This window comes from Babylonia areolata, chromosome 10 (genome assembly GCF_041734735.1).
Source record: "Babylonia areolata isolate BAREFJ2019XMU chromosome 10, ASM4173473v1, whole genome shotgun sequence".
NCBI lineage: Eukaryota > Metazoa > Mollusca > Gastropoda > Neogastropoda > Buccinidae > Babylonia > Babylonia areolata.
The window spans coordinates 5,590,735-5,601,289 of NC_134885.1; the positions used below are offsets into that span (position 1 = coordinate 5,590,735).

Sequence of the window (10,555 nt, forward strand, 5' to 3'; positions counted from 1 at the left end):
TGTGTGTGTGCTAGTGTGTGTGTGTGTGTGCCACTGTGTGTGTGTGTGTGAAATGGTTGAAAGATGATGTTTTATTTGGTTTGGTTTCCTACAGATCTGTTGTGTGTTTCTGTTGAGTTGTGTGTCACTTGCCAGATTTTACCATAATTATGCTTGTACACTAAATTTCTCTTGCTGAGATAGTAAAGCTATTCTGACATCAGATGGATTATTTTGCAGAGATTGTTGGGGGTGAGGACACCCCTTACCATGGGGGGGTGTACAAAATACACATTGAGTTGTCCGAAAGGTCAGTGCTTTGGTTCCTTACTCTCTCTCTCTCTCTCTCTCTCTCTCTCTCTCTCTCTCTCTCTCTCTCTCTCTCAAGAAATGTGTATAAAGCCCAGATACTACAAATATACCTCTTTGTTTCAAGTAAGTCTGTTAATTTTTAATGTTGTCAAGGAATTGTAAAGGCATGCATGATTTTTCTTTGTTTTTATATAAAGCTTTCTCAAACTTAGAGAAATCGCTACTTCATGAAATTATATGATTGTTTTGTTATCTGTATTTATGCGCGTTTGCTTATGCTGTTACATTGAGTTGTACTATGTTCATGTTAACCCCTTCACTTTGGGCTGAGGCCTATATGTGAATAAACCATTCTATTCCGTTCTCTCTCTCTCTCTCTCTCTCTCTCTCTCTCTCTCTCTCTTAGTTTTCTGGAGTCATCTCTTTTTCAACAACAACATTTGAATCTCTCTCTCTCTCTCTCTCTCTCTCTCTCTCTCTTCTTTTTATTGACTGATGATTGATGTGAACGGGTGGCTACCCAAAGTGCAGTTCATTTACTGTGTTGATTTTTGTCAACGGGTAGGTACCCGTTTGAGCCACCCAAAGTGCAGTTCATCACACCCATCTACCACCCAAACATTGACAACATTGGACGGATCTGCCTGGACACTCTGAAGATGCCCCCCAAGGTGACTTGTTTGTTAGCTTTCGTTGCAGGGAAAGGGAGGTGGGGGGTGGGGTGGGGATCTTTTTTGTTTCTTTTGTTTTTATCTAGAGATACGTTTAGATTGTTTATGTGGAGTGTTGGCCTGGAGGTAACGCATCCGCCTAGGAAGCGAGAGAACCTGTTGCGCACTGGTTCGTATCACACTGGCAGTCGCCAGTGTGCTTTCTCCCGCTCCACTAGACCTTGAGTGGTGGTCTGAACGCTAGTCATTTGGATGAGACGATAAACCGAGGTCCCGTGTGCAGCATGCAATTAGCAAACGTATAAGAACCCACAGCAACAAAAGGGTTGTCCCTGGCAAAATTCTGTAGAAAAATCCACTTCGATAGGAAAAACAAATAAAACTGCACGCAGGAAAAAAATACCCCCAGAAAAGGGTGGCGTTGTCAGTGTAGCAACACACTCTCCCTGGGGAGAGCAGCCCGAATTTCACACAGAGAAATCTGTTGTGACAAAGAGAGTAATACAAATGCAGATACAAATATTTGCCTAATATCACTTCAAGTGGAAAGATGTTAAACTGAAGACGAACAAATATTTGTTGGCTGTGTATCAGTCTGGAATGGCACAGGATACATCAACCTCACCCCCCACAACCCCCTACCACACTTATCCACATTTTAAATGTACACAATAGAAGGGTTGGGGTATTTTTTGTTGTTGTTGTTGTCGCTTATTTGTTTGTATTTTTTGTTACTTTGTTTGTAACTATGTAGACGGTGCTGTGTTGGATTGTGTCTCTGTCTTGATACACTGAACGTGCCCCACACCGGAAATGATTATATTTGATTGTTTACGCTGGAGAGATTATTTTTCTCATTCTTCTTCGTTCGTGGGCTGCAACTCCCACGTTCACTTGTATGTACACGAGTGGGATTTTACATGTACGACTGTTTTTACCCTGCAGTGAAGGCAGCCGTACTCTGCTTTTGGGGGTGTGCATGCTGGGTATATTCTTGTTTCCATAACCCACTAAGCGCTGACATGGATTACGGGATCTTTAACGTGTGTATTTGATCTGCTTGCATATACACACAAAGGGGGTTCAGGCACTAGCAGGTCTGCACATATGTTGACCTGGGAGATAAATCTCCACTCTACCAACCAGGCGCCGTTACCAAGATTTGAACCCGGGACCACTCGGCTAATGCGTCCGTCTCTGGAGAGAGGAGTTTGCTTTTTGAGAGGGTGCTGCATATGTAAACAAAAAGGAGGTAATGTATTAAGGGAGGCTACCAGCCACAGCAACTTTCAGATTGTCGACTTGGGTGAGCATGCCAGTTAGTGAGTGTGTGAGGGGAACTACCGGTTTTTTTTAACAGTCTGTCAAGGAAAGTAAAGGGAAAAAATGCCCAAGATTAAACAAGAGGAAAGCTGCCATGGCAATAATCAACGTATACAACTCATTCGGCAGGGTGTACTATGTCTTTTTGAAAGGCGCTTTTTGTTAATTTTCCTCACTCCAACCAGGTGTGAATTGATACCTGACTTCATTTTGGGGAAGGTCAAAACGCCTCTCAAAAGGAGAGGATTAGGCCCTGCCTTCCTTTGCCAAGACCTAGACACAGTGGATATGATAATGAATTCACTGCCCAGATGGCCGTGAAAGGTTTGGGACTTTTGATCTCTAACCTTTTCAAACAGTTTCAAAACGCCAGAAGGAGAGCATTAGGCTCTGCCCTCCTTTGCGAAGACCTAGACACATTGGTTACGATAACGGATTCACCACCCAAATGGCCGTGAAAGGTTTGGGAACCTTTTCTTCTTCTTCTTCTTCTGCGTTCACTCGTATGCACACGAGTGGGCTTCTACGTGTATGACCGTTTTTACCCCGCCATGTAGGCAGCCATACTCCGTTTTCGGGGGTGTGCATGCTGGGTATGTTCTTGTTTCCATAACCCACCGAACGCTGACATGGATTACAGGATCTTTAACGTGCGTATTTGATCTTCTGCTTACATATATACACACGAAGGGGGTTCAGGCACTAGCAGGTCTGCACATATGTTGACCTGGGAGATCGTAAAAATCTCCACCCTTTACCCACCAGGCGCCGTCACCGTGATTCGAACCCAGGACCCTCAGATTGACAGTCCAACGCTTTAACCACTCGGCTATTGCGCCCATCAGGGAACCTTTTGACCTCTGACCTCTTTGAACACCTCAGCGTCGTGTCGTGCAGGGAGCCTGGAAGCCCTGCCTGAACCTGCTGACAGTTCTGACGTCGCTGCAGTTACTGATGGCTCAACCCAACCCAGACGACGCCCTCATGGCCAGCATTGTGAGTCTGGCATGGCAGTCTGATGATGATGATGATGATGATGACGATAATAATAATGGACACTTGTTGAGCGCTTTCCTCCCTTAAACTAAAGGAGCTCAAAACACTTTACAATAAACATTAAATGCACGCACGCACGCATGCATGCACGCACGCACACACGCTCGCACGCACACACACACACACACACACACACAATGACTCACTAAAGGAAAAAGAAGACAAAAAATAATGATTTAGCACACAGAAGTATAAAAACGGGAGATATTGATTACTTAATTACACACACACACACACACACACACTTACACACATGCACTCACGCACACGCACAAACACACACGCACACACACACACAGAAAGAGAGTTAGTTTGCATGGCTTACAACTGAAAAGGCATGGAATGTCTATGGCTAGGCATTTTCAAAAGATATGTTTTCAAACCAGATTTAAAGGATTGAAATGATGGAGAGTGGCGAAGATCATGAGGCAAACTGTTCCAGACATTTGGAGCTGAATAAAAAATGGAAGAATCACCGAAGGATTGGGTTTTAACTCGGGGAGCAAGTAGCCACTGTGAATTGGAAGATGATCTGATGATATGGATACTTATTTAGCGCCTATCCTCAGTCGGAGACGAAGCTCCAAGCGCTTTACAAACACAGAGTCATTTGCAGGCTACATACCTGGGTAGAGCCGACTAGCAGCTGCCATTGGGCACTCATTATTTGTCTGCTGTGTCATTCAGTAAAGTGTCAGTCACGCACACATACATATCATACTGACGTGTAATGTGTATGACCGTTTTGTCTGTTTACATGTTTCCTGTGTCATTCAGTAAAGTGTCAGTCACGCACACATACATATCATACTGACGTGTAATGTGTATGACCGTTTTGTCTGTTTACATGTTTCCTGTGTCATTCAGTAAAGTGTCAGTCACGCACACATACATATCATACTGATGTGTAATGTGTATGACCGTTTTGTCTGTTTACATGTTTCCTGTGTCATTCAGTAAAGTGTCAGTCACGCACACATACATATCATACTGACATGTAATGTGTATGACCGTTTTGTCTGTTTACATGTTTCCTGTGTCATTCAGTAAAGTGTCAGTCACGCACACATACATATCATACTGACATGTAATGTGTATGACCGTTTCGTCTGTTTACATAATCCTGTGTCATTCAGTAAAGTGTCAGTCACGCACACATACATATCATACTGATGTGTAATGTGTATGACCGTTTTGTCTGTTTACATGTTTCCTGTGTCATTCAGTAAAGTGTCAGTCACGCACACATACATATCATACTGACATGTAATGTGTATGACCGTTTTGTCTGTTTACCCTGCCATGTAGGCAGCCATACTGTGTTTGGGGATGTGCATGCTGGGTATGTTCTTGTTTTCATAACCCACCGAACGCTGACATGGATTACATGATCTTTAGCATGCGTATTTGTTCTTCTGCGTGCATATACACACGAAGGGAGTTCATGCACTTGTGTCTGCAAGTGTGTTGACATTGGAGATCGGAAAAATTTTCCACCCTTTACCCACTTAGTGCCATTACCAAGATCTGAAGCTGGGACCCTCAGATTGAAAGTCCAACATGTTAACCACTCAGTTATTGCGCGTGTGTGTCCATCACAGTCACCATCTTAGTCACCTGTCAAGAGAACCATAGATAAAGGTATGATGACAAATGAACAAAGGGCAAAGACAACCAAACGTGTGTTAAGTTTTAACATGGTTTATGCTTTTGTGTGTGTGTGTGTGTGTGCGCGCGCGCGTCTAGAGTTGACTTTATTAAGATTTTGTGCCATATAGATATTATTAATAGTAGTAGTATTTATATGTATTTATTATTTTTTATTTATTTTATTTTATTTATTTATTTATTTATTTTTATAATTATTTGATTATTTTTCTCAAGGCCTGACTAAGCACGTTGGGTTATGCTGCTGGTCAGGTATCTGCTTGGCAGATGTGGTGTAGCGTATATGGATTTGTCTGAACGCAGTGACGCCTCCTTGAGCCACTGATACTGATACTTATGCTTGGAAACACTTGTGTATGAATTGTTCTTGTCGAGGCTGTACAGGGTTGTGTTTGCACGTGTGTTTCAGTGTTACCAAATGTTTGTGAGCGCGATCGTGCATGTGTGTTTTGTATGTTGTACTCTGTGTGTGTATATGTATGTGTTTGAGCATGCAAGTTTGTGTGTGGCACTCAGTTACTCAATATGTATGTGTGTGTGTGTGTGATTGAGTATGCATGTAAGTTTGTGTGTGGCAAAAAAAACCCCAAAAAAAACAAGCGTATGTCTCTCTCTCTCTCTCACTTTCTCTCTCTATATATATATGTGTGTGTGTGTGTGCTTGAGCATGCATGTAAGTTTATGGCATGGCACTCCATGTTTGAAAACTGTATTCATTTAGATTAGATTTTTTTTTTTTTAAGTGGAAAGAAAAGCAAAGGCTGTGGATGCTGTGTTTCAGGCGGAAGAGTTCAAGAACACGCCGGAGCTGTTCCAACAGAAAGCCATACAGCACACACGGCAGTTTGCTTACCAGGAGGTGGTACAGGTAAGGCTTGTTGTCTTCATGGTTAGGGCTACAGCAGTAGGTGGGTGGGTGTGTGGTCAGGGGATTTGTGGGGATTCAGGACAAGTTCAACTCTCTTGATTCAGATAGGAAGAGAGAAAAAAATGAAGGGAGGGGATTCAGCACAACCCACCAAAAAAAAAAAAAAAAAAAAATGGGAGAAAAATAACTATATGTCATTGCATCTCATTGTTTTACAGAAATGCCAACTGTCCTGAATCATCTGGAAAAAAAAACAACAACAACAACAAACAAATATGTCGCTGTATAACAGAAAAATGAAAAATAATAAATGTTCCGGGGATGGGGTGGGGGGGGGGGGGTGGAATTGTGTGCTATTGATCAGATGCGCATGCGCCAGCATTCTGTGAGAAGTGGAAATTAAGAAGGCCATGAAATGAATCGAGATAAACCAGGATGGTGATAAAGAAGAAGGCATTTGAGAACTCCACTGAAAAGACTTTTGAGCAGTGAAGGAAGGCTGTGTGCAGGACACCACGTCAAGGTGGAATCAGCACGGGTGTTGTCGACAACCGTGCAGTGAACTCGCAGCTTTTTTCTTGCACAAGTGTTGTCGACAACCGTGCAATGAACTCGCAGCTTTTTTCTTGCACAAGTGTTGTCGACAGCCGTGCAATGAACTCGCAGCTTTTTTTTTTGCACAAGTGTTGTCGATAGCTGTGCAATGAACTCGCAGCTTTTTCTTGCACAAGTGTTGTCGACAACCGTGCAATGAACTCGCAGCTTTTTTTTTTTGCATAAGTGTTGTCGATAGCTGTGCAATGAACTCGCAGCTTTTTCTTGCGCAAGTGTTGTCGACAACCGTGCAATGAACTCGCAGCTTTTTTCTTGCACAAGTGTTGTCGACAACCGTGCAATGAACTCGCAGCTTTTTTTTGTGCACAAGTGTTGTCGATAGCTGTGCAATGAACTCGCAGCTTTTTCTTGCACAAGTGTTGTCGACAGCCGTGCAATGAACTCGCAGCTTTTTTCTTGCGCAAGTGTTGTCGACAGCCGTGCAATAAACTTGCAGCTTTTTCTTTCGTTTTTTCTGTTTTTTTGTTTGGTTTTTTGTCTATATCTGTGCTGTTTTATGATACGTAGCAAATGTTACATGTTATGTCTGACAATTCGGGTTTGTTCCAGATTTTTGGAGGCTGTAGTACTGTCGTCTGTTTTTGTTTTTTTTTTGGGTGGGGGGATTTGGGGGGCGGTATATATATGTGCTGTTTTATGACTGCAAGTAAGCGTCAGGTGGTGTAACTGATGATTTCGGTTTCTTCTGGATTTTTGGAGGCTGTAGTACTGTGTGCCATGTTGGGTATGTTCTTGTTTCCGAACGCTGATATGGATTACAGGACCTTTAACATGCATATTTGATCTTCTGCTTTCGTATGCACACGAAGGGGGTTCAGGCACAAGCAGGTCTGGACATAATTATGTTGACCTGGAAGATCGGAAAAATCTCCACCCTTTACCCACCAGGCGCCGTTACTGAGATTCAAACCCGGGACCCTCAGATTGAAAGTTCAACGTTTCAACCACTCAGCTATTGCACTCGTCGTATTGCGTGTCAGTTTAGTGTGCAGGGATGTCTGGTTGTACAGAAACAAGCAAGTGGCAGCAGAATTAAAGTCACAGGTGTGTGTACGTTTGTGTGTGTGTGTGTGTGTGTGCAGCCACAGGCACACAGCAACTGTACATCAGGGGTCAGGGTTCAGAATGGAGGCCCCAGCGGCAGTAAACGCCCCAGTGAGGACGCACCTGCCATGGAAGACATCACCAATAAAAAACTCAAGTCCTCATGAATTAGTGCCCTGCACAGCATTCTTCTCACCCTCTGTCCTTCTCTCCCTCTGCCTCCCTCTGTCTCTCTCTCTTACTCTCTCTCACTCTCTCTCTCCCTCTCACTCTCTTTCTCTCTGTCTCTCACCCTCTGTCCTTCTCTCCCTCTGTCTCTCTCTGTCTCCCTCTCACTCTCTCTCACTCTCTCCCTCTATCTGTCTCTCCCCCCCTCTCTTTTTCTCTTTTTTCTTTTTTTTTTTTTTCTTTCTTTTCCTTGCAGTTAAGGTTATATTTCTCAAGGAAAGGAAAAAAGAGAGAAAAAAAAAAGATCACATGTAATTGTAAGCCAATTCCACATAAAGTCAGAAGAAAAATATATAAAAACAAGAAACCTGCACATTTTTTCTGAAACCTTATCATTTTTATCAAATGCCACCTGACGTTGAATGATTGACTCGATTGACTGAACCGATGACCGCATGACAGCAGTGACTTTCGACGCGGTTTTCTGTCAGATGGATGAGTCAAATTGCTAATGTCATCGATCAGTGTTATAGATCAGTCATCAGAAATTGCATTCTACATTGGTTGTTAGTCTTCTAAGCTTGGAACATTTTTTTTACGCCTTTTGCGGTGGTTTTGGTTTGCACTTTGTTCGTCTTTTTCCGTTCTTTCTTTGGGAAGGGGTAGGGGGGCGGGGCTCTTTCATTTTTGCCATGCTACATGCCTGAATGTAAATAGAAATTTTCCTCCGACTTAGACAACTTCATGTAAATATTCAATGTGACCATAGTGCACTTTGTAAAAAAAAAAAAAAAAAAAGCTATGTTCTGTTTTGTGAAATATGCTGATTTGTGTGTTCTTTTTATTTTTTTGTATTTTGCAGAGTTAAAAAAAAAAAGAAAAGTTTCAACAAATAAAAAAGAGAGAGAAAGAAAATATTTGATACAGGGATTGTTTCTATGACTTACAAGATTGAGTTATGTGAATGTTTTATGAATAAAAATTAGACATAAATTTTCAGTTTTGTGCAGAATCCCAGTTGTTAAAAATTGAGCCATGTGTTCTTTGTTCTAAATTGTGCTGAACTGACGTTTTCTTGAGCTAATAAATATCCTGTGGCCGTTTTTTCTGGTCTGTGTTTTAAATTGAGTTGATTTGATATTTTATTCAGCTAGTACATAATTATTATATGACCATTTTGTGATTTTAGTTCTAACAAGTGGATAAAGCCAGTTTCACAGGTTGGTCTGGGGTGGTTATGTGTAAAATGAAATAAAGAGTAGAAAAGTGATATTTTGTTGGCATGGAAAAAGATGGGTGAATCTAGAGGCATCACAGTGAAAAGGTATCTGGATTTCCTGTCTCTTGTGGATTAATGTATGATTTAAAGAAAATAAAAATCTTTTCATGGCTTAGTCTATGACTGTACATAATATTCTTGTACATAATACCCTTTTCTTACTAAGAAAATTTGGGATTTTATACCCATTGCAATTTGGTTCTGTTTCTGCAAAAGCCCCCCCCCCCCAAAAAAAAAAAGTTACATTGTACCCATTTCGGTAACACCGTACATTTATCTCAGTTTATTGGTAGCAGCAATGAAAGGCGATCATAGCTTGAAAAATCTTGACTGAAACCAAGGATACACTGGATCCAGATCTGTGTTGATTTATTTGATTCATAAAATGTTCTGTTTTTGGTGGGGGGGGGGGGTTTCACTTTTTTCTTTCGTTTTTGTGCATGTGTTGTCATTTTTTTTGTTTATTTGCACATTTACATGACATACAGTCCCACACTCAGAATCTCCATTCCCATGAACATTGCACAAAACTCCCACACCAATCAGGGCTTCTGAAAGGTTTAAAGTCTCGTGAATCCCTTGACCTTTTTACAACAACTCTAGGGGGTCTCAGACTACCTTCGGAGGGTCACTCTAATGCTGCACATTCTATAATCATGATTGCCTTTTTACATGAATACAAAGGCAAGCTTACCTTCTAGTCATATCTAGTTTTTAGGCCAGTAAATGGCGAGGGGGGAACTTCTTTTGAGCAGACGATGCTGGTGTCAGACTGAAGCGCTGCTGCATGATTTAAAAACAAAAAAATTCTATTTGTTTGTTCTAGAAGGTTTCATGTCCCACGGACTTGGTGGGTGAATACAGTGAGTCATTTCCAAGCGTCAGGAATGTATATTGATGCGTTATAAGTGAGTCATTTCCAAGCGTCAGGAATGTATATTGATGCGTTATAAGTGAGTCATTTCCAAGCGTCAGGAATGTATATTGATGCGTTATAAGAAGTCCTGCGTGGGAAGGAGGTGGAAGAATGGGTGAGATGATTATCCTCCAATACAGTGTCCTTGAGGGTCCAGGTTCGACTCCCACTCTCGCCCTTTCTTCCAAGTTTGACAGGAAAATCAAACTGAGCGTCTTGTCATGTTTGACAGGAAAATCAAACTGAGCGTCTTGTCATGTTTGACAGGAAAATCAAACGGAGCGTCTTGTCATGTTTGACAGGAAAATCAAACGGAGCGTCTTGTCATTCGGATGAGATGATAATCTGAGGTGCATAAAACAAAGGAACCCTTGACAGGTGCTGTCCTCTTGTAAAATTCTGTAGATGGAATCCACTCTGATAGGTACAAAATAAGTATTGCAAACACTCAAGGCCTGACTAGCAGATGCAGGTGTAGCATATATGGATTTGTCCAAACACCGTAAAATCTTGAGAAACTGTAACTGCTGATACCCCACACAAGATCAGGGAATTTTTTTATCACCATCTGAATTTTTTTTTTTTCCCTCTGAAAAAGCAGCATGGATAGCAGCATCTGCTATTTTGGATGTGTGAAAATATGTCATGTGCCTGTA

General features: G+C 41.8%; 1 protein-coding gene across 1 annotated transcript in view; it reads left to right on the forward strand.

Moving 5' to 3' along the window:
* The window catches only part of LOC143286737 (ubiquitin-conjugating enzyme E2 T-like), a 10,459-nt gene extending 1,487 nt beyond the window's left edge, over positions 1-8,972 (forward strand). The window contains exons 2-6 of the mRNA XM_076594458.1: positions 220-289; positions 857-962; positions 3,183-3,281; positions 5,791-5,877; positions 7,575-8,972. Coding sequence (XP_076450573.1) covers positions 220-289; positions 857-962; positions 3,183-3,281; positions 5,791-5,877; positions 7,575-7,703 — 491 coding nt within the window. The 3' untranslated portion in view covers positions 7,704-8,972. The remainder of the gene's footprint in view (positions 1-219; positions 290-856; positions 963-3,182; positions 3,282-5,790; positions 5,878-7,574) is intronic.
* The last annotated feature ends 1,583 nt before the right edge of the window (positions 8,973-10,555 follow it).